This window comes from Candoia aspera, chromosome 11, assembly GCF_035149785.1.
Source record: "Candoia aspera isolate rCanAsp1 chromosome 11, rCanAsp1.hap2, whole genome shotgun sequence".
Lineage (NCBI taxonomy): Eukaryota > Metazoa > Chordata > Lepidosauria > Squamata > Boidae > Candoia > Candoia aspera.
In genome coordinates this window covers 3,755,814-3,779,064 of record NC_086163.1, presented here as the reverse complement: position 1 = coordinate 3,779,064, position 23,251 = coordinate 3,755,814, and the positions used below count along the sequence as shown (strand labels likewise).

The 23,251-nt window shown below is 50.6% G+C and overlaps 1 protein-coding gene across 2 annotated transcripts in view; it reads left to right on the top strand.

Moving 5' to 3' along the window:
* Window positions 1-3,479: 3,479 nt before the first annotated feature.
* Window positions 3,480-23,251, top strand: part of BCAR1 (BCAR1 scaffold protein, Cas family member) — a 42,199-nt gene continuing 22,427 nt past the window's right edge. For both annotated transcript variants that reach the window (XM_063313021.1, XM_063313020.1), the window contains exon 1: window positions 3,480-3,631. In XM_063313021.1, coding sequence (XP_063169091.1) covers window positions 3,620-3,631 — 12 coding nt within the window. In that variant the 5' untranslated portion in view covers window positions 3,480-3,619. The remainder of the gene's footprint in view (window positions 3,632-23,251) is intronic.

Genomic DNA, 23,251 nt, shown 5'->3' with positions numbered 1-23,251 from the left:
CATGTCATCAAAGCCCCACACTTAAGTTGAACTTTGCCTTGAAAAATTACATAATAACAAAGGGAAAACTCATGCTGCATTTCCAGGGGTAGCACCTGGCTGGCATCTGCACAGTTCCTGGTTCTGAAACCGTTTGGCAACTATTTTTTTCTTATGCTCTTTTTTTTTTTAAAGGAAAAAAGTGAGCATGTAGGGATATCAATAAATATGAAATATGCATTTGTAAATATAGCAATGTTGGAAACAAGAGGAAAAATTAAGAGCAGATTCAGCTTTGGCTTCCTCTTCTGCATCTTGAAAGGGAGGGGTGGCCTGGGCTCACCTCTTCTCTGACCACAATTAATCTTGCTACACGTGGCGTTCAGCAGAATTATTAGTAAGGATGACGTCACACACCCGGGCTTGGGTTTTCAGCAGGCCAATGTCCTATTTCATATTTTTAATTAAAAGTCTCTTCAATAAAATAAAGAGATTCATGGGATCCTTCAAGGAAACCTTATAGGCACCGCTGGGCTCAGCTGGTGTTGAGGAATGAGAGGCTGTAACCACGTCATTGATCACAATGACGTGTCCTCAACGGAAGCAATGCACCCATATTTCCCCAGCCATTTGGGGAACATCAAATAAAACCTCTTGGGGGAGATGTGCAGTAACAAAATTTGAATAATAAATAAATAAATAAAAACCACAAATCCCCCCTCCCCGGTGACCTTGGTCCTGGAAAATAAAATGGGGCAAAAAGGCTTTGGGAAATGAACGAGGGGGGGGGGGAAGCAAGCACTGAGAACTGGATGTTTCCACATATGAGGAAGCTACGATGGCTTTTTCCATTTACCCCAGGCTGTACAAGGAATGTAAACCAGATTCTTATTAAGCCATGGTTTGCTTCATCCTAGTTAAATGAGTAAACCACCACTGGCTGGGTTCACACTGCATCCTCCCTTCAACCGAGCCCCATTACGCTCTAGCAGGGTGAGTGGGTCTACCACAAAGGGAAACGTGGCCGAGAGGGAGCAGCTTCTGCCGGCAGGAAGCCGCCACACCCGCTGGGTGCCACCCTCTCCTTTTCCACCCAACATATGCGCGCCCAGCCCAACAGAACTGACGGAAGCTGTTCCAAAGTCCACGCACAATTAGGTGTGTCAGGTTTTGTCCCAAGCATTGCTGTTTTACAAGGATGGTGTGGCTGGCGGAGCCCGCCTGGGTCCGGCCTGGGACTATCCAGCAATGCTTACTCATGCAGGAGACCCATTCGCAGGGACATGCGCTGTTGCCACTGGCTTCCTGTCACCTCCATGCAGCCCAGCCTGAGCCTCTCACTCTTCCTGGACTTTTGTGAGAGGCCCTAAGAGGCAGCTGTGGCCCCTCTCGGGACCCCGTGCTTCTCTGCAGATAGCATGGCCTAATCCAGGGTTCCTCAACTTTGGCAACTTTAAAGATGTGTGGACTTCAACTCCCAGAATTCCCCAGCCAGCCATGCCCTCAGCTGAAGCCCACACATCTTAAAGTTGCCAAGGTTGAGAAACACTGGATTAACCCCTTGTTTTCCTTCTGCAGAACATTGTACCCTCAGGTGGGTCATGGTTCATGGTGTGGTGGGAAATCCATCTTAGTGTGTGTGAACCAGGCTGCCCCATTAAGACAAAAGAGGATTTGTGGGGTGTGGAAGTCGGGAACGCAACAAGGGTGTTTTCCTAACCAGGTTTAAACAGGTGACTTTGGCTGATCTCGAAAAAAATTAAACACAGGTGCCCTGGGTAGTAAATGAGAGACAACCAAGAAATGCAAGACTAGGGACATTGAAAAAATCGTGGGACAGCAGCTTCAGCAGCCGAGCTCCTCAGAGGGGCTTGGCCTGTCTGCTGTGTGAACCCTGCCACCATGTCCCATTCTTGCACCCATGGGAATGTGGAAGCGCTACAGTTCTCCCCCCCTAGCGCTGTGAGGCCTGCTGTAGGCCCCCTCCGGATACAACAGGTTTCAACTCCTGTTTCCTAGATAGCAAGGCAGCTACTCTGGCTGTGGATCATGGGCACCGTAGCCCAAAGGGTCTGGAGGGCAGTCAGTTGGGGAAGGCCGTTCTCAGAGGGGGCACCGTTTGGACAGACAGCCGCAAGCCTATTTGGACAGCTGGCCCTGAACATCCTTGCTCTTGCACCTGTTCAGATCCCCTCCTGCCTCTGGCACAGCCGCTCTGCCTCCTGCCTCCCCCATTCCAGAGCCCCTCATCATCACCCATGGGGCTGCTCGGCTGCCAATCTGGACTCATGGCAGATCCACAGCCTGGCATATTTCTCTGGAAGAACCCTAAAAAGCCAACCGGGCGCCGGTGGGATGTTTCACCTGGCAGGGGCAGCTTCTGCGGGGCAGCCCCTGGCAGCCTCGCCTCACAGCCCAACAGCTGCCGCCAGCCTTCTTTAACCACAGGAGTCAGAGGGGGTGGGGGGAGTGATGCCCAGGCACCAGCCCCCGCCAGGCGCTTTTTTCTCAACCTTATGTTCCACCACATTGCGTGACAACCGCAAAAGGCTGTGCAGTACTCAGGGCCACACGGTGAGCGCTTGCCATGCGCTACACAGTCACAGGACTGGGTAGCCTGTTGGGGATTGGGGGGGGAGCAGAAGCGGCCTCGCACAGAGCAGGGCTTCAGGTTTTGCAGGGGTGGTGAAGGCTGTGCTCACCAGCTGGATCTGAAATGAAGGATTAGGTGGGTGTGGAGGAAGATAAAAAATCACCCTAGCACAAAACTTGGGATGCTATTATACTATTTCAAAAATCCCTAGCGCTTTACACCCTCAGTCCAGTTGTGCCACAACAATCCTGCAGTGCAGTCCAATACTGTTATACCCACTCTGTGCGGAGGAAGACCGGGGTGGAGACAAGGCGAGACACTCACCGAAAGCCCCCTACTTCAGCTCTACCTCTGGTGGGTTCGGATGCGGTTGGGAATGATGGGAGGTGCGATCCAACGCTTCGGGAGAGCACCAGCCTGGGGCTAACTAAGGGGAGTTCTCCGCACATTCAGAGGCACGCGTCTTCTCCCAGCCTGCCTTCCCCAGAGGCAGAGGCAGAGGCAGGGGCAGGGGCGAGCGGGGGCCGGCTGGGGGTCCTGCCAGTTCCGCTCCGGCTTCCCGCTGGCTGCGGTGGCCGGCGCGGGCTGGCGCGAGCGCCCTCGGGGCCGGGAAGAGAGTTTCCCGCGGGCCCGGCGAGGGCTTGGCGGAGCCGCCGGGCCGTCCGGGCGGGCAGCGCCAGCCGCGCCAGACAAGCCGCCTCGGTCTCCGCGCCCGACCCCGCGGCCGGAGCGCTCGCCGCCGCGGACAGCCCGCCCGGTGCCAGCCGGGGCCGCCTCGCCTCGCCCCGCCCCCGTCCCCGGCTCCTCCGCCGGCGCCGCCCCCCGTTCTCGCTGGCAGCCAATGCGGGCGGGGGGCGGGGGCAGCGGGGCTCGGCTCCCCTTCCTCCTTCCCAGGCGCCGCGGGGCGGGCGGGCTCCGGCGCTGGCCCTGGTCAGTCGGCGGCCGGGCGCAGCGCGGCGCGGCGGCGGCGGCGGCGGCGGCGGGATCATGCGTTAGGACGCCCAGGCGGGCACTGCGGCCGCGCCAGGCGCGCGGCGGGCCGGGAAGATGAACTACCTGGTAAGTCCCCGCCGTGGGAGAGGCCAAGCCGCGCCGGGGGGGGAGCCAGAGATGGGGGCCTTTGGCAAGCCCGCCCCCCCCACCGCGGCGCCGGAGGCTGGCACGGACGCCCGGCTGGCAGAGCCGCTCGGGCGCCCGGGTGTTGGGGCGGCGGGCGCCAGCCCGGAGGGGACCGGGAGGGGGCAGCTCCCGGCAGGCGTGAGAGGGAGAGCGAGCGCGGTTCGCCCCGGGCAGCGTCCGCTCGCCGCCCGCCCGCCCTTACCTGCGGCCGCGGAAGGAGCGGGACGGGCCGCCGGGGAGCCGGGCGCTGCGACGTGGACGCCGGTCCGCGCAGCCGGGCGGGGAGGGCCGCCTCTCGGGGCCGGGGGCGGCCGCTCCGCCGCTTTCTCCTCTCGCGGGCGGGGGGAGGGCGCGGGGCCGCGGCCCCTCCGAGCCGGGCAGGGGAGGGTCTCCGCGGAGCGCCCGGGGAGCGGGACCAGCCTGCCCCGTCCCGGCTCGCCGGCCGCCGGAGGGCAGGGAAGAGGCCGGGCCTCGGACGCGGGGCGGCGGGAAGGCGGCAACTCCGCTCCCGGCCCGGCCGGACTCGCCCCCCGCGGGCCTGCTGCGCTGTCCGGAGAGAGCGGTGGCGCCCGGGGCTGGCCCGGTCGGGATCCGGCCGGCCGCCCCGGGCTTGGGAGGAGGGGCGGAACGACGGCTCCTCCGCGCCTCCGCCGGTCCGGGAGCAGAGCAGCCCCCTCGGCCCCTCCGACCCCGGGCGGCTCAGTCGGAACCTACTCCCGAGGCTGCGGCGCGGGGCCGGGTGCGGAGCGGCCGGGGCGGCGCGGGCTGCTCCGGGGGCCCCCGGGCCGGAGCGGGGCGGCGCTCTGCGCCTGCCGGCGGACGCTTCGGGCCTGGACTCGGGAAGCGCTGGGGGGGTGGGGGGCAGGCTTTGACCCCCCCCCCGCGCTCCGTGGCTGTGACTCCTGCGGAGGCGCCGCAGAGGACGCGCTGGCCGTGCCGGGCTCACTAGCAGGGCGGGAGTGGGGCTCCGGCCCTGGGCGGGTGAGGAGAGGGTCCTGTGGCTCAGTCGCTTGGCCTGAACGGTGATGGACGTACGTGTGGAAGCCTCTCTCGCCCCCCGCCCCGGGTCTGGTGCGTAGCTCCCTTTGCTGTAGGCGTTGCAGCCTCTCGCACCCGCTGCCCCCACGGCTGGAAGCCCCTTCGTGACACCGTTTCGACTCCTGGGTAGCGTGTGCTGCGGCCGGGCGAAGTAGACCAGGGTTCTTCAACGTCGGCCGCTCTAAGCTGTGCGGACTTCAACTCCCAGAATTCCCCAGCCAGCTTTGCTGGCTGGGGAATTCTGGGAGTTGAAGTCCGCACTGCTTAGAGCGGTGGAGGTTGAGGAACCCTGAAACAGAGGGCTGAGGAGCAGCCCCCTCCCCCTCAGTTTATACTGAGAAAACATGCAAAGAATGGCACGATTAGCCTTAAAGCAGCTGTGCAGCAATTCTCTGAGTGTGGTTGATGTTCGCACATTTCACAAAGCCATAAAACGCTTAACTATGGTTTCCTGCAGAAGCCACAGCTAGGGGGGAGCACCCATCACTTGAAGCCTCCACCATGATTTACAGCCCCGGCTTGATTCACTCAACAGCCAAGCCCAAACCTAACAAACTTCATTCTGGCGTAGGAGGTGATTCATCAACTTAGCGGGAATGCTCCCTCGCCTTACCTCTAGGAGCTTAGCACATTCCGTTTTTTGGGAATTCACCTAACTGGGGCTGTAGCAGTTCCTGAATAATATTTCCTAGCCTGAAGTGGAGGTGGGGAGGATTTTCTTTCTTTCTGCCCATTCACAGGGCTTTTTTTGTGGTGGCCCAGTGTTTTGCACTCTAGAATACGGCATGAATCGCTGGCTTGGGTTGGCACAAGCTGTAATGCTGCACTGGCCTTGGTGGTGGTGCTTTTCTGCTGGGATGCCATCTGTTTGTGATTTGATGTGAATTGAGAGGTCAGAAGGCAGAGCAAGTGCAAAGCTGGGTATCCCTGCTTTGGATGTGATCCTTGCAAACACATTTAAATATCTAGGGCAATGTTTCTCAACTTCAGCAACTTTGAGATGTGTGGACTTCAACTCCCAGAGTTCCCCAGCCAGTTCCCCATGCTGGCTGGGGAACTCTGGGAGTTGAAGTCCACGCATCTTAAAGTTGCTCAGGTTGAGAAAGGTTGATCTAGGGTTTCAGTGGGCACTTAATCATCTGGGAGGTTTGGGGCAAGGGGGTCTCCATGGTGCTTTGATCCTGGATGAAGTGAGATTGCTCAGTTGCAAACACCAGCATTCCTGGCTGCTCCCTGCAAAATGTGCCATAGGAACTTAATTTCCCTCTAGGGTTGGGGGAACAAGCAGAAATCTCAGGAGTGCATGAATCCCCCCAAAGGCTTAAGGACCTCTCCAAAATGCAGTTACCAGATTCTAGTTTTGAATGTGATGGAAAAGAAAGTTATTAAACTCACAGAGAGGCATTTTTAAAATTGCATTTTATTTAAATTGCATTTTATTAAAATCAATTTCAATCTAACTTCTGCCAAGTTTCATTGTTTTTTCTAGCCCTGCTCCCTTTTTAAAGCTTATGTGCTCCAAGGCCGTCAGCCTGAAAATGTTTGTTCCTTCCTCCTCTAGAGCCAGGCCTGATAGGAGGGATTGAAGCACATAAGGGAGCCGGTAGGACTTTGAAGTAACAGTTTTTTAGGCTTAGCACTTTATGCTGACATCAGAGATGCTTGTAATATTTTCTTAATGCATCAGGGTAACTCCTGTTAAAATGAGCTATGGAAATTGGCAGGGAGCAGCTCCAGATGATAGTTGCAGTCCCAGCACTGGGCAGGAGTCCCTCGATTTCCACTGGAATAAAATGTTGGTTTCTGTTCTCTACTAACGGTGCTTCTCAACCTCAGCAACTTTAAGATGCATGCATTGCTGGCTGGGGAATTCTGGGAGTCGAAGTCCATGCATCTTAAAGTTGCTGAGGTTGAGAAACACTGCTCTACAGATAGTCCTCACTTAATGACCACAATTGGGACCAGAATTTTGGTTGCTAAGCAAAGCAGTCATGAAGTGAATCTGACCCAATTTTATGACCTTTTTTGCGGCGGTCATTAAGTGAATCACCAGAGGTGTTAAATGAACTGTGTGGTTGTTAAGCAAATCATGCAGTTCCCCATTGAGTTTGCTTGCCAGAAGCTGTCCAGGAAGGTCAAAAATGCTGATCGCATGACCATGGGACGCTGTGATGGTCACAAATGCGAACCGTTTGCCAAGCGCTGAAATCATGATCACGTGAGTGTGGGAACGCGGCAGCGGTCATAAGTGTGAGAACCAGTCGTAAGTCGTTTTTTCTGTTGTAAGTCCAAACTGTCACTAAACAAATGGTTGTGGAGTGAGGACTACCTGTATTAAGCCAGAGAGATCATAGAAAGATCCCAAACATATTCCTCCTGAAGCAAGCCTGGCTGTGTTTGCTTTACCCTGGTCATACATTGTGGGTCACTGCCTTATTACCTGTATGATCCACGGCCAGGCTGTTCCAAGCTGTCACGCAGTATATTTGCAGAAGGAAGCAAGCCTTCTGGTTTGTGTGTCTGAAGAACGCTGCCTGCGTCAGGCCTTAAGGGGAGGCTTCACGTCAGTTCGGCATGCTTACATCTCTCTTGTGCCAGTTGCTGGCACTGGTCAGAATTAAACTTCAGCAATTCACTGCTGGTCATTTGATCTCCAACGGTGGAAGTTTTGGGTGCCGGGGAGAGATAAAAACGGTGAGCCTTTAATTGAGGAGGATGTCTGATGGAATCAAACCCCCGCCAAGAGAGGGCCGGCTGTTTTCTCTGTTTCCCTCCCCAGGCTAGTTCAGATAATGTGGAAAATTCAGAGGTCTGCACTTAGTCAGGAAAGAGAGGGAAGGAACTAGGTTTGCTATAATACGGCCTTTTCCCCCTTGACACAGCTTGGGCCGTTCAGACACTTTGCACGCCATCCAGCCTCGCTGCAAGCCTGGGATCTGATCCAGGGATTTCTGCTCTCCAGTCTGCATTTGTCTCCAGTTCTGGGAGTGCGCTGGGCTCCGAAAGGACTGCATTTGGGGTGTTTCTGGAATGGGTTTCCCACTTCTGCTTGCTGCAGAGGCCAAGGATGGCCAGGGTGGGGTGGGGTGGGGATTACCATCCGCTCCTGCTTTATCCTGCAGGTATTGGCAGCCTTGCCTGTCTGTCAAACGATGGGTGGGATATTGAAACCCTGCTTTTTTTCCTTCTTCTTTTTAAAATCTCCTGTCCCTTTATCGCCTCGCCCCCCCACCCCCGTGCCTGTAAGGGCTGCGTTTGCACGGTGCACGCCGGCCAAATGTGGGTCTCGTTGCAGCTTGGAAATTTTCATTTCCCAAGTTGGAATCTGTGTTAAAATAAAGTAACAGGAATTAATCTTCATCAGAAACGATTGAATAACCCTTGGCAGAGGAAGGACCATCAGCAGATTAAAATATACCTACATTATTTTATTTCTGTTTTAATCTGCTGGTGCTTACCTATGTTTGATTGTTTTCTCTTTCATTCCAAGCCACTGGGTTGCTTCTGGACTGAGGAGTGGCATAGAAATGTAAATCTCAGGGGCCTTGCTCAGTCTTTCCCCCTCTCCAACTGCGTTCCGGTCTGAACCGGGCAGGCTTAAATGAAGGGATCACAAAGCCCTCCTCCTTAACCTGAGATTATTTGTCACAAGGAATTTCCCAGCTTTGCTGTCTCCTGACTTTTCCGTTCTCACCCTCTGCAAGTCCAAAACTCCTGAGAGAACGAAGGTAACAAAATCCTGGCAATGCTGGAATTGGAATCTGTGAGCTTTTAAGCCAAAGCATCCTTCTGAGCAGTGTTTCTCAACCTTGGCAGCTTTAAGATGAGTGGACTTCAACTCCCAGAAGCAAGGCTGGCTGGGGAATTCTGGGAATTGAAGTCCACCCATCTTAAAGCTGCCAAGGTTGAGAAACTTTGCTTTTAAGGATGAGTGCCAGCTTTGTGGCCAGGGCTGCCTTCTTCTTTGAGGGAGAGGGGCAATTATGCGGCAGGCCACGTTGAGAATGAAAAGCAAGCCAAAAATGCCAGGATGTCCACTCCATATTTGGACAGGGCAGGACAAAAATAAGACTTGATTTCAGTTATATTTCAGGATAATTCAGGGCCTCTGCAGCAGGGCTGCAGAAATCAAGGGAGCTGAATCATAGATTCTTCTGTATCTCTCCTCTGCCTTCTAGTGGCTGTCTGGAGTTAGGCAGTTCAGATCTGGTAGCCTTTGTTTAATTAAAATTCGATTTCATTTAATGCAGTGAATATAATTCCTTCCCGTGTACAAATAGTCCTCGCTTAACTACCATTTGTTTAGTGATGGTTTGGACTTATGATGGTGCTGAAAAAACTGACTTACAACCGGTCCTCACGCTTATGACCGTCACAGTGTCCTGTGATCATGGTTTGGGCACTTGGCAACCAGTCATGTGATCATGGTTTGGGCACTTGGCAACCAGTTTGTATTTATGACCGCTGCAGCATCCCGTGGTCACATAATTGCCATTTTCAACCTTCCCCGCCGGCTTCTGGCAAGCAAAATCAGTGGGGAACTGTGTGATTCATTTAATGACCACATGGTTCACTTAACACTGCAGTGGTTCGCTTAATGACCACTGCAAAAATGGTCATAAAATTGGGTTGGATTCACTTAATGACTGCTTCACTTAGCAACTGAAATTCTGATCCAAATGGTTGTTAAGTGAGGACTACCTGTATTTAAATAATTCCTCCCTCTCTCAAATGGGGCAAGTTTTGGAAGCTCTCTAGTGTCCAAAATTTGAAAGAACTGTGTAGTCTGTTTTAGAAATTTTGGAGTGGGGGGGTAAACATTGTGGCATTGACTGGCTAGATCAGTCTAGTCCAGTGTTTTTCAGACCTGGCAACATTAAGATGGGTGGACTTCAACTCCCAGGATTCCCCATGCTGGCTGGGGAATTCCGGGAGTTGAAGTCCATGCATCTTAAAGTTGCCAAGCTTGAAAAACACTGGTCTGGTCTAACATTCTTCCTCCGTGGCCAGCTAGCCTACAAATCTGGAAACAGAACCACATAGAATCTGAAAATTTTGCCAGGCCTCATTCCCATGTCAGCACTCCTGGTGTTCAGATCTGTATTGTCTTATGTTGTGGCCAAATTGGTTATCTCCCTTTCTCGGGGGTCAGAGGGGGTAATCAGATACTGGTTTTCTTCTCCAAATTATTTGGCAAAAACATCTCCATCTTGTAAGATGATAGAGCCAGGGAGACTTGAGAGGAATGAAGAAAATGTCACTCATTGGCTGGATTCACACCACACAGTTAACGAGATTGTTGAAGTCCTAGTCCTAGAATTCGCCTGACGTGCTGAGTTTGGCTAATCCTTTTGTGTTTTACTGTGGTGTGTGAACCCAGCCTGTTTGGTTAGCCTGTGGTTTAAAGTAATGTTCAAATCTAGAAAGGGGTTTATTACAGGTTCAGTTCGTTGTGTAAAAGCAACTTTTTTTTTATAGGAAGGGTGGGTCAAAAGCAAGGAAGGGTGGATTTAAAGGACGGGAATGGCCTTCTCCAGAAGTCTCTGCATTTGTTGTCACTGCAAGAAATTAATGCGGGAATATGTTGGGAATCAGACCACGGTGTTCCTGAGCAGGTGCAAAATTCATTCCCTCAGTAACACGGGATGACACAATTGAGTATCCACCCCTAGGAGTTAGAAGGCTGTGGTTTCTACTTCAGGTCAGACAGGGCTTCTGGCTACCTTTGAGCCCCAGCACTGGAGGAGTCTGGTGGTAAGGGAGTCCCAAAAATCAAGATGGGGGCTGCAGTTCTGGAACTGAACACACTAAAAAGGAGGCATCCCACATTGCAGCCTCTAATTTTGACTTTTTTGGCACACACCCCGACACCCTGTGCACACCCCTGCAAGTGACAAAAGAGATATAAGCCAAACAAAAGAGAGCAGATCATCACATAGCATAAAACTAATCTGTACAAGTCGTTCTACAAAGTCTCAATAATGATTACTCCTTTGGGAGGCTATAAAAAGGACTGGCTTCATTGATGGAAGATGGGTTGGTGGCAGCTGACAGACTTGAGGCTCCACGTTACTTCGGATTTGGGTCCAAACGCCTCTTACAAGGGAACAGTGGTGGAAGAGAAGGGCCTCCTGCCCTTAGGAGGACCATGGAGGTTCAGACTGGCCATTGGGAGAAACAGAAGGACAAACAGGAGGCGTCTTCCTTGACCCAGTAGGGCTGTTCTGTCAGCAAATCCCCAGTTCACTGCGGTCTGGTATAACCCAGACGGTGAGAAAAAAATGACAAAATGTCATTGCAACATCCAGACCCAAACCGTACTTGAATCTGACACTGGATGCAAGTGTGTAATTCTTGTGGTTTGTGTTGGAACGTTGCCACACGCATTTGGTGATTTGCCCCTTCCTGGGAATTTCTCTGCCCCAATTTGACTCTTCTTTCTCTCCTGAATACATTAGGAGCCTTTTGGTAAACCGGGATCTCGTTGCAGATTATTCCGCCGGCTCATTTGACAAGACAGTGAGCTGAAATAGTCGCATAACATGTAAGAGTGGTGTGTGTTTCTTGCTGTGGTTCCTGGGCTGCGTCTGTAGCACAGTTTCCCTGCAGCACTTAAGGGAGGTGGGGGAGGCCTCTCCCCAAGGCTTTCTTTCATTTTTTATTTACAATGCTTCCTTCCGAGGGCACAATCTTCCTTGCCTCTACCGCCTAGCTGTGTTCGATGGGGGAAGGGATGAGCACTTGGGCCTTCTGGCTCCAAATCCCAACCTTTATTTGTTGCCGCTCAATGTTCTTGCCCGGAATCGGAATTGGAAGAGTCCGTTGAGGGCACAGAGTCCCACCCCCTCCTCTCTGTGGCCATCTGGAGGCCGTCGCCTCTCTGGGTCACTGGCCCCGCTGTCCAACGGTGCTTTCTGCTGGCAAGTGTTTTTCTGGGGGTGGGTGGGAGAGATGCCTGCAGTTTTCATCATGACAGCAACAACCAGGAAGTGTGAAAACATCATCACTGTCAGGGATCCAAACAAGTCTTGTCAAGAACAGAGCTGGAGAGGCTGTTTATAGGTTGGGTGTCACAGGCAGCACTGATTTGAAATTCTCTGCAGATGTCTCTTCTTTAAAAGCCTGGCTGAAAAGAAGCATCAGTATGAAGATCCTTTTTCTAGTGGTTTTGACTGTATCCAAGTTTCTCTGGATTTTCCTTTGCTCCGGTGCTTTTAAACACCATGTGCTTTAATGTAATGCGCCTTGATCCCGTAGGAAGGGCAGAGTGGAAAGGAAAGGATTAAGTCAGTAAATCAGTAATGGAAAAATCCTTCCATCATTGCAGAAAGCTGGAGGTCCAGCCCACATCAACCACGCATGGTTAAGCTCAGTGGGACTGTTGCACTGCTCGGCTTGCTGGCCTGGAGCAGTAGAACCACCGAAGGTCCAGTTTGCCAAGCAGGCCCACCTGGTTGCCTTCCCCCCTCTTCAGCTCTTCCCCTCTCAGGAGCAGGACAAGTGCAGGCGTGTGCCATCTTGTGTGATATCTGTAGCTTGCAGCGACAGGCCGGGTGAGGAATGGCTTATGAAGCCAGAGCATCGTGCCTGGACATGCTGCAGAGCAGCAAGGTCGTTGTGTCTCTGAAGGTCCTTGCTTGGAGGGGGCAGCGGACCTCTGCTTATGGGCCCTTTGGAGGCCTTTGGTTGACCACAGCAGCTGCAGCATGCTGAGTTGATAATCTGGACTTCCCCGACCTGGTGCCCATGGCTCCCAGAATTCTTAGCCAGCTGGCCAAAGGCCTCAAGGGGGCTGGAGAATTCTGGGACTTGCAGGCCAGCACAACTGGGGGACGGAGGGGGGCGTCAGGTTGGGGAAGGCTGAGATGGCTTATTGGGCGTTAATTAACTGCTTCCCTAAAACCCTTTCTTGGTGGTGGTATATTCAGCTGGTAAGGAGGTTCCAGGATTAACCAGGTTTCATTTCTGGAAGGAGAGTGGAAATCCACCAGGGTAGGCTGTTTCCAAGCAGGCTTTGCATGTATAAAGGCCTTCCCCAGGTGAACGTTGGAAGAATGTGGTGTTTTAACTTTTAATGAATGTCTTTTATTTTTTATTGAATTTAGCTATCAATGGTCTTAATGTGTCTAAATTATTTTATTGCTGTTTCTATGGTAGGCAGCCATATTGAGATACTTTGGCATGAGAAATGGCGTGTAAATAGGCTCTAAGAAATAAAGCTGCTTTGGGCATTGCTGTTATTATTATTTGGAGCGGGAGGTATATATGCTGTTGCGATGCTCATATCTCAGATGGCATTTCTGCAGCTACTGTGCAAAGCAGCTGATCTCTCTCCAAATGTATTGAACATTGATTCCTATAAACCTCAGCTGGCAGGACCAAAAGCTGGCAGGATTATAGGACTTGTAGTCCTGTATATCAGGGCTGGGAGCAGCCGGTGTCCTAACAGCCAGGAACCATGCTGAGGCAAGGAGTAGGTCTCTGGTGTTTATTACTGCTACATTAGACAGAAAATCCTAACAAACTGAAGAAGTGTGGGAAAAACCCAGACAGATAAACCCCAAAAGTTAAGGCGGGTCTGTTCTGTGTCTCTTTGAATGGCTGCTCAACTCCTCAGTACTACGCGTGCGTTTCCCCCCCTGGATAGGGGCCCCTTCCTGCTCGCCATCAGTACTCATGACAGCCGGTCGAGGAAAGCACACCAAGGCCATGTGCGTTTGCCTCCTGCCTGGTCTCTGTGCTTCACCACTGAGATTCTCCTACATTTACACTTCTTAGTTGAGGCTTCTCAAATCAAGCCCCTCATTTTCAGTAGGGAGTGAGTTCTTCCTAACCCTTTTAACCATCTTTTGTATTGCTTTGTTCTTGTACGTTTGTTCCTTCTGCTGTTTGTGAGACAATGGTCAGCGTTTTCGTCAAAAAGTAGGCAGTAATGCCTTACGAAGGAAAGACGGATTCAGATGGGGGCATATGAGTTCTTGAGTCAGAAATAGAAGAGGGAAGAGGATTTCTCCTGGACCGTCAGGAGCAGATTCTTTGGGGCAAAATTGTCTGGGCTGGTTCTGCAATTGTCCTGGAGAAGGAGGCCTTCGGACATGTATCTGCCACACATCCATTGTGGGACTCATCTGGCACATGCAGAAATTTGGAGAAGGCCAACTCAGCCCAAGGAAGCGGGGAGGAGAAGAATGTGCTCTCAAAGCACACAGCATTTCTCTTGCTACACGGTTCTTCCTCCTCCTCTTCCTCCCCCTCCCCCTCCCCCCCCTCCCTCCTTGGAGTAGCTGTCTCAGATCTCAAAGGCTTTGCTTTGGGAGGTGTGAGAGGGCATCTCTCTCTCAGGCTCAATTTCTGGGTTACTAAGAGAAATCCAAGCTGGTGGAATGAGTCCTCTGCATCGTGATGTTTCCTGGATCAGTGTCATCTTCCCCATCTGGATCCAAGAATCCAGCTGTTAGTCTTCCCAGCTAAATGACTTTCACAAACGCACAGACTGTTGTTTGGACAACCCTGGTGCAAAAAGGGAAGCAAACATCATTTGTCCTTTCTTGGAACGAAATGCTCCATCTCTAGACAACCAGTTTTGCTCCATGGGTCCCTAAAGTCTGAAGAAGTAACATGGGCAGCAGGCAACTTAAATTGGATAATAAAAACCGAAGGACCTGTAACAGACAGTTTAGTGGAGCAGGGAGAGAACTAGTTGAGAACTCTTCCTTACTGGGTTCTGACTTGTTTTATTTTAATTTTAAAGTGATTTTGCTTGTGTTCTGAAGGACTGTATTTACAGAAACGGAAGACGGTTTTGAAATTAAGATAATGGTTCCACTAAAAAAGATTAGACCCTTCTTCCTCTACCTTCTGTTCTATAGTCTTTGCATATCTAACCGGTAGCATTTTGCTTTATTGGGAGTGTTTATGTATTGGAGGGGGTGTCAGAAAGGTCAAGGTAGCAGTCATGTCTGCCATCTTGACCTGTTCGACCCTCCCCTGGCAGAAGCCCCTGATGGGGCAGAAAAATCTTGTTGTCCTTTCAGGTGAAACATAAAAAAGTATATCCAGTCTTGTAGAGTTTCCTGTGCTTCTCTGAAGGGTCAGAAACAAAAGGCTGATCAAAAATTCTATTTTTATTTTTGGATCATCTGTTATTGATAATGTTCATGAACAACTGCAACAAAAAGGTGGATTCTTTGCTGGGAGAATCCTTGGCCAGAGAGCAGCTCAGCTGTTGTTGTGAAAGAGGAATGGTGTGTCAAATGCTGCCATGTCAAAGCGCTGGTCTGTCTCTGCATCTGAGCACAGTCAGCAGTCACGTGGGGCACTGTGCTTTCTGCGCGATGCACCCATGATTTACCGATGTGAATGAACACTCATTTTGGAGAGCAGGGCGCACGGTGTAGCTCCAGGCTGCAACGTTCTCTGCAGAGTGAGCATACTGCTTTACGGAGGAAAGCAAGGGAAATAGCGTAGGTAGCGGGAAATGTTTGGGGCTTAATGTCCAGTTTTCCACCACTCTGGAGATGAGGCTGCAGGAGGCCCATGGCCTGAGCTGCTTGAAGCCCAAAATGCTGGGCTTTAGCACCTGCCATTGTTGAAGCAACAGTTGGGTTTCCAAAAGATGTGTTCCTTCACTTGTTTGCCTGCTTGATGCCAGTTAAGAACTAGCAAAGGGCCATAAATATTTGCAAGAGAATGGGGTGTTACAAGCCAGCAGAAACGGCAGAGGTTGCTCGCTGGGCTCCGATAATCCCTCTGGGTGCATGGGCTCCCTTGTTTATAATCTGAGGAGGTGGAGTCAAGATGGCGACGAAGGTGCCGCCTCTTTAATGGGCTCTTCCAAGAGAATTTAATTTTTCAACGAGTACTTCTCACTATCGTACTTTTTAAAATGCAACTGTTACCACGGTCGACATGGGAAAAAGAAAGAAGCGACAGAGAACGCCGTCTGCAACGCAACTACCAGCCAAGCCATTAAAACAGCAGAAGGTTGATAGATTTATTACAAGCAAGCAAGTCTCCCCTGCATGTAACGTTCCCTGGCTTCATCTAACGGACAGATACAACCTGCTTGAATGGGATTTTCAGGCTGAGATCGAAAGCCAGCAACTTTTAGAGCTTTCCTCATCACTGTCCAGAAGGATGCTCCTTCTCCACAGGCAGCTGCTGTTAGCTCAGCCGCCGAACGATTTATACAGGAGGGAGACATGAATTCTAACTCTAAATCCCTGAAAGAACAAAATGCACTGGACTTTTTAACTACGCATAGCCTCTGGGTCCATGATAGGCCTAGATCTGGGCTGCCAAGACCTGAATGAGCACTAGATGGCAGCCAAGAGACACAGAGAATAATCTCTTGGCTGCCATCTAATGGCTGTTTGGGGTTCTGCAACCCTAGTATATGAAGTTTTTTTTTAACAAACTTTTATTGTAGTGGATATTTAAAAAACACAACCCAGAAAAACAAACAGAAACAAAAAAAATCAGAGGGAAAAAAAGGGATTAGAAATGAGATTTAGAAACAATATCAAATTAAATATAATTTAATATATAATTTATAAGATATAATCTTGTAACAATATAAGATTAAATTACATTTAGAAAATCTAAAGAAACTTTGCATTACTGCTGCATATTAAAATAACTAGTATCAATTTCTCTGACAAGATTTTTGTGACACGGCAAAAGGTGTGGGAGCTGATGTGGCAGACGGGCACTCATCGGGCACCTTATTCCACTTGCTATTGTGTTCAGCAGACTTCTCTATTTGCAAAAAAGCCACTGAAAAATAGCTTAGAATTAGACAATTTTTTTTTAATGTCGGTCCACTTTATCAGTGACTTAAGTAGGGCCATGCTCTGCCAGCAAGTCTCCAGAACCCAAGGGAGGTCTTTTCAGCGCTGAACATGCTGGGGATCAGTCCTCTCTGGGGGCAGGAAATGTTCCCTTGGCCTTGCTCTGCCTTAATGCTAGGCTGGAAATGATGACTGCACTCACACAGGACATACCTGGTTACTTATTTTTTTCTCATTTTGGACATGCATCAGACTGTGCCCTAACCAAGGAAGGTTGGGTACTAAGAAGGTACTAAGCCACCTCCCCCTCCAAAAAATAAAAACTATCCTGGCATTGCATGTTAGACAAATGCAGCCAGTAGGTCTTTAATCAGATTAAAATGTGTGGGCGTGAACCCAACCTGTGCATTTTGCTATGATTTTCATTATTGGCTGCATTTCCACTGGGCCTTTCCAACAGCTCAGTCAAGAGAAGCCACCGTCCAAAACAGCGCATGATGCCAAAGAAGAGGAACGGAGAGGGCACCAAAGCTGTGCACGTACTTGTTGGGGTAGGCAGTGCCAGGGTCACTGCAGGAGAGTTCTGGGGGCAAAGGAGCTCAACAGCAGCTGGCCACCAGCAGTGCAACAGAGTGAGTATCTCTGCTGCACCTCTGGTTAAGGAAGAAAGGAACTATGGTTGGCCCATCGAATACACCACCAACCACCAGGATGGCATTTCTTTAAAGTCAGAAGATTTCTTTCCCTGCTCTGATCCTTAACATCCCTTAGCTGGAGATTCAGCTTGGAGCTTTTCTTTTTTCTTTTTGGTAGGCAAAGCGTGTTCTCTGTGGTTGAGCCATGGATCCAGAGGGAAGAGGTACCCTTTGGATGTGTTCACGCATCTTGCTAAAGTATCATTTGTTAAACCATGGTTTGTTCATAAGAACTGATGGCTTGGGCTCATTCAGCCTACTAGAGACTTCCATAGATAAGTCCGCATAGTGTGCTAAGCCAGGGTGTGTGTGTGAGGGGGGCGGATAGTGGTGGCTTGACTTTTTCTAACTCCTCCAGCAGATGCCCCTATACCAGTGTTTCTCAACCTTGGCAACTTTAAGATGGGTGGACTCCAACTCCCAGAATTCCCCAGCCAGCATGTTATTGTGTAATTTTTCAAGGCAAAGTTCAACTTAAGTGTGGGGCTTTGATGACGTGGATGGGGCCACCATCTTGACTTTTTTGACCCCTTCCTGGGGACAGTCCTGCCTGTGGTTCTGGGCTGAGGCCCTTGCCGTGTGGGCTTCCCGCCCTCCTCTGCCCTCAGCTCACCTCTGGAAGGAGCACAATGCCACTTCAGACAGGCGGCACAGAGGCTTGTTGGGGAGTGGGGAGGAAGGCATTCCAGAGCAACACTGGGCTGCAACTAGTGCGGGATTGTTTTCTCCCAGGGGAGCGGATTCCCCCGCAGGGCAGAGCCACTCCGCTTCAGGGCCAGAACTGGAACCAAGGACCACGGTGGGGGGGCGGGGGGCGTTTGTGAGGATCTAGTGGGCATGTTGCTCAACTCTTCCTCTTCCCTTCAAGATTTGGGAGCTTGACGGTCCGTAAAGGGACCCAACTTTTTCTGGGATCAAACCAGATTTTTAACCATGCTTGTTGAATTAACACCAGCCTTGCGTGGTCTCAAGTTAATCAGGGGCAGCTTTCAGTCTGAATCCTGGGCTGCAGCCAACCCTTTTTTCATTCCTAAGGAGAAATACATGGAACAGACAGATTCTTCAGGGTTCCCTCCATCAAGTATCAGGGATTAAATATTGTCTGGCGGGGAGACGCACCTTAGTTCAGTGTTTCTTAAAATGTGGTCCGGGGACCCCTGGGTGTCCCCCAAGATCCTCTCAGGCCTCCACAAAATCAGAATTATTTGCCAGATATTGAAGATATTTGCAAAATTTAAAATAATGTCACTCTTATTATTTTTATTTGTTAAAAAATTAGTTATTTTCATCAAAAATGTTTCTGTTAATATCTGGGTTTAATCTTGTTATTTTTACATGATTCAATAAATAAATATTCCATGAATGCGTTAATTTTGAGTTTTAATAAGGTAAATATCAGTAAATATAACCCATACAAACAAAAGCTCTTTTGGGGTCCTCCATAATTTTTAAAAGTAGGAAGCGGTCCTGACAGCAAAACGTTTAAGAAACACTGCCTTAGTTCATACCGGAGAAGGTCCAGAGGACACAGCATCACCAGATAAAGGGTATGCCGTTAGCCATTGCTTCATGTGGGTGAGATTTTAGATCATTGTTTCTTGACCTTGGTAACTTTAAGATGTGTGGACTTCAACTCCCAGAATTCCCCAGCCAGACAAGCTGGCTGGGGAATTCTGGGAGTTGGAGTCCACCCATCTTAAAGTTGCCAAAGTTGAGAAACACTGCCCTATATTAAGCAAGAACAAACCATGTGCAACCCGTACCTATTTCCCCCTTCCCATGCTTCTCACATGCTTCAGTATCCTTATCTCAATAAAGCAACTTCAGGTAGACACCACCCAAAACGCAGGTCGCCTTGCAAAACTCTAATAACCAATGACGTTGCCGGATCGGTCACTTTTGCCCTTGACTGACTGCCGCAGAGTTTCAAAGGCCGAATCGTAATGAGAGACTCTACGGGGCTCAGCATATGCCCCCTTCGGAATCTATTGACCTGTTTCCCTACCGGCCCAATATTAGTCAAGGGAAAGTTAAGTATTTCTAGAGGGTTAACTGCAAATGCTTTGCTTCTTCAAATTGAAAAGGTGGGGGGGGGGTTCCAGTGCTCTCTTCCTGGCCACTCCTCCCCACTTCACGCCTTTGTGGGACAATTTTGTACTGTCTGCGAAGGACTCGGGCACAAAAAGTACTTTGTTGTCCAAGCCTTCAAGAGCCGGTGGGAGGGCGGGTTGGCCCGGGAGCCAGATCTGAAGATCAGGCTAGGGCTGAGAAACCACAGCTCTGCCCTAGCATGCCGAGAATGTGTGGTTGTAAAACCCTGAAGAAGGACCGAAAAGGCTACTGCGGTTTCTGCTTGACGTTAGCCTAGTACGCGCCTTACGTCTGAGTCATGCTTTCTTCTTTTTTGGAAAGGCGCATCAGTCTGGCATCCAAAACACTCAACTTCTCGTAGAGGATATAAAAAGCCAGATTTCCCCAAGTGAGCTAGAGCCCTTGTTTGCGGGGATTCTGTGTGAGTCACTGCTGGGCAGGCTCCCTGTCTGGAAGGAAAGCAGCCTAGAACAGTGACACATGCAGAGGCGCGACCAGCAGCCTCCTCTTGTTCTGCCCAGGGTTCCCCCACCCATCTTCAGGGCAGCCCTTTCGGAAAGTTGCCGCTGAACAGTAGTTGCTAATTGCGAGAAAAAGGGCAAACGCGTGGGACATGCGTGGCGCAATCGTAGCGGATGGAACGCGGAGATGGGTGGTCATCCAAAGACGGATGGGCGAACACGCCGGCACTGGGGGTGCCATGTTGTGGCCCTTTTGGGTTGCATTGCTGCCCTAACTTGTTTTCCCTTGCAGTGGAGTGATTGGGAGCAAACGTCTGTGGCTGCTGGTGTGATGTCCTGCTTTGCGTGCAGCGAGGATTTTCTAAGCCTCGCAGCCGAGACAATAAGCTCAGTGCTGGTGGCGCAGGAATATTATTCCCTTATTACATTGGTGTCGTACCTGAAGTTGGCAGGTTTTGCCTGATCAAAGCAACTAGTTTGGCCTACTGTTAATGGCAGGGTGGAATGTGGGCCGGGCTATTGGAGCAGAAAACGAATCCTCACGGTTGCTCCGCGGCTGCAAGGAGCTTTTGCGCCTCATCTCCATCCGCTTTTTTGCAGCGAGGGGCTGAAGCCATTTGGAGGGAGCCGGCTCGGGTTCTGCTAATTGTGCTGGTTCCTTCAAAACAACAGGGGGGGAACCCGCGAGATGTGCCAGCTGCGTTTGCATCCTACACGTACTGAATTAACCCCTTTTTCTGGGCAGGTACGGTGCAGTGAGGCGCTAAATACCGTGCTCACAACGGTTGGGGTTTCGGCTTAGCATTTGGTGCGAACTCAACCACTTGGAGCCAATTCCCCTGAAGTCAGCGGGACTTACAAGGGAATGTATTTAGGGTTCAGCTACCTTGCGTCTGCAGTCTGCGCGCAGGTAATTTGGTGTGGCCTTTCACGCTCTGTTGAAATGTTTGGCGCGGAGCGGGCTGTCTTCATAAATGGGCCTCTTCCCCCAATCTCTTGCTGTTGCTGCCTGGGAATTAACCTCCAGTTCAACCAGAAGGCGTCAAGCTGGGGGGCGAAGCGGCAATTGTTCAGTCAGGAGGAAAATCCTCAACAGGGAATTGGCATGTCCTTTGGTGCCCCTTGCAGACGCCGTGCACTGCTCCAAGCCCTGGATGAAAACAGTGCCCAGCAGTCCAGAAGTCCTTTTTGGAGAAGCAGCCCCTTTGGTCCTTTAAGATGGACGCCTTCCCACATCTGTGTACACTCTCGAGGGCTTTCTTGTTTCCCCCCTTTGCTCTTGAGAATTTACACACCCACACATACATGCACACACAGAGAGAAACATGCTTCTGTGTCAAAAGCCTTGTGAAGGAGGAGGATTTTTTAGGAGGTGATGAGCCAACAGGAAATTCAGATCTTGTTTAAAGGGATTTTATGCAAGTGACTCACTTCGCTTTCGTAGCATTCCTCCCCCCCCATGACTTAGAAAACCTTTGCGTGAGCACCAAGGGCTGTGTTGTAATCGGATTCCTATCTGTGAAAATGGGTTGTTTTGTCTTCCGCGCATGCATTTGCTTGTTTCTTAAGCCACATTAATCATCCTGCAATTCGTGGACTGGAGGAAAGGTGAGGCAGACTCCTTTGTCCCTGCACTTGGAGTGAAGGCTGGGGAGGAAATCAGGCGGGTGGGAGGCATGATTATTATAAGTGTTAATTTCAATGTCTCTTCCCCTTTCCTGCAATGGGGCACCTGTAGGTCCTTTCGTATCATAGTTGGTCTCTTGCAACTTGGGGGGGGGGTTAATCATGCATCTCCCCAGCCTGTATCCACCACCACCACCACCACCACCACCACCCCTTCAGCAAAATGCTCAAAACAAGCTGCCATGTTCTGTGCTGGGAAAAGAGAAAGAGAAGAAACTGTGATGCAGCAGCAAGCGTTGTGAATGGATGGCCTGGCCATAAAGCTGGGGAGGCTCTTCACAGACGCAGCCAAATGCATTTTCAATTAGCATCTCGGCTTCCGGGGATCCCAGGGAGGAGTGGAAAGGATCTGTGGAGAGTAAGGAAGATGACCTTGGTATGCAGGAGCTGTTGCCTAGGCAAAAGGGGCTGAAGCATTATTTAAGCCCAGAATGACCAGATAACATTCAGAAGCGACTCAGGCAGCCGTCTCCTTGATTCCCAGGGGGAGGGGGAGGAGGAGGAGATGATGATGATGATGGTGATGAGGCTTGCAAGATGCTTTATTATCGCCAGGTTGAATAAAAGTAGTTTTAGCCTTCCTGTGGAGTTGATTTCCTGGTCTGGTCTGCCTCATGGGACTGGCAGAATCTCTGATTATGGTTGGGCAATGCTGATCCCCCTGGAATGTGGACCCTTAGAAAGCAGGGTCTTCTGTTCTTCAGACTGCAGATGTGGCGGCTGAGAACCAAGGGAATTGGAGCCAAAAAGTGGACCCAGGAAACTCCAAGCTTTGCATTGGAGATAGTAAACCAGTGTTTCTCAGCTTTGGCAACTTGAAGATGTGTGGACTTCAGCTCCCAGGATCCTGGGAGTTGAAGTCCACACATCTCCAAGTTGCCAAGGTTGAGAAACACTATACTAATAAGGAAGCAAAAGATGAAAGGCATCTCACTGAGGATGGTGCGGATTCAGCAGTCCCGGGAAATTAGTGGAAATGATCTGGAAAAGAAGGTGGGGGGAGGCGAGAAAGGTACAGAAAGCCTGGTGGGAAAGGTAAAACATCCAAACCTGTTTATAATTCAAGAGGTAAAGTTAAAGACTCCATAGGGTGGAGCTGCTGATGACTTCACAGAGCCAGGATATCTGTGCAGCTTTCTTGACCACAGTATCCAAACGCTTTGCCGTTGCCTGCTTCCCACCCAACCTTGCATTTTCTGGTGGTCTCCCATTCAAGCATCAACCAGATCCAACTCTAGTTTCTAAGCCCAGTCCTGCCTCCTGCCAAGACGGTTCCCACACGTTGCTGCCAAACGGTAATCTTTAATGAGGCAGAATGAAATTGACAAACATGCGTATTAAGTTTTCTTCAATGCAGGCCCTAGTTTTAGTATTTGGTATTTGCCCCAGCATCACTCACCTTGTGATTCTGGCCTACCTAAAATCTGACTTCCCTATGCTGTTCAGAGGCAAAATGCAGCTTTTAGCTAGGAAAAGGTGTGTCTTCCTCACTTTACCATGTCGGGGAGGAAAGAACCGTGGCAGGTTAGAACTTTGACCAGAAGGACTTCAGGGCAAGATATGCTGCATCCTTTTGCTGCAATTCCCATTCATTTGCAATTTTATAGCAGGATGCGTTGCGTGTGTATTGCAGAAAGAAGGCCCCGTTCCCACCACTGGCATATCTGGTTTCAGTACCGGAGCTTCTCATGACCAGGCAGAACATCAGCAAGGCTGGATCAGATGGGCCACAGCAGGAGTCCCCAATTTTGGGGGGCAGTGATATTTTGAAAGCACATTGTGGACCTTCCGGGAAAATGA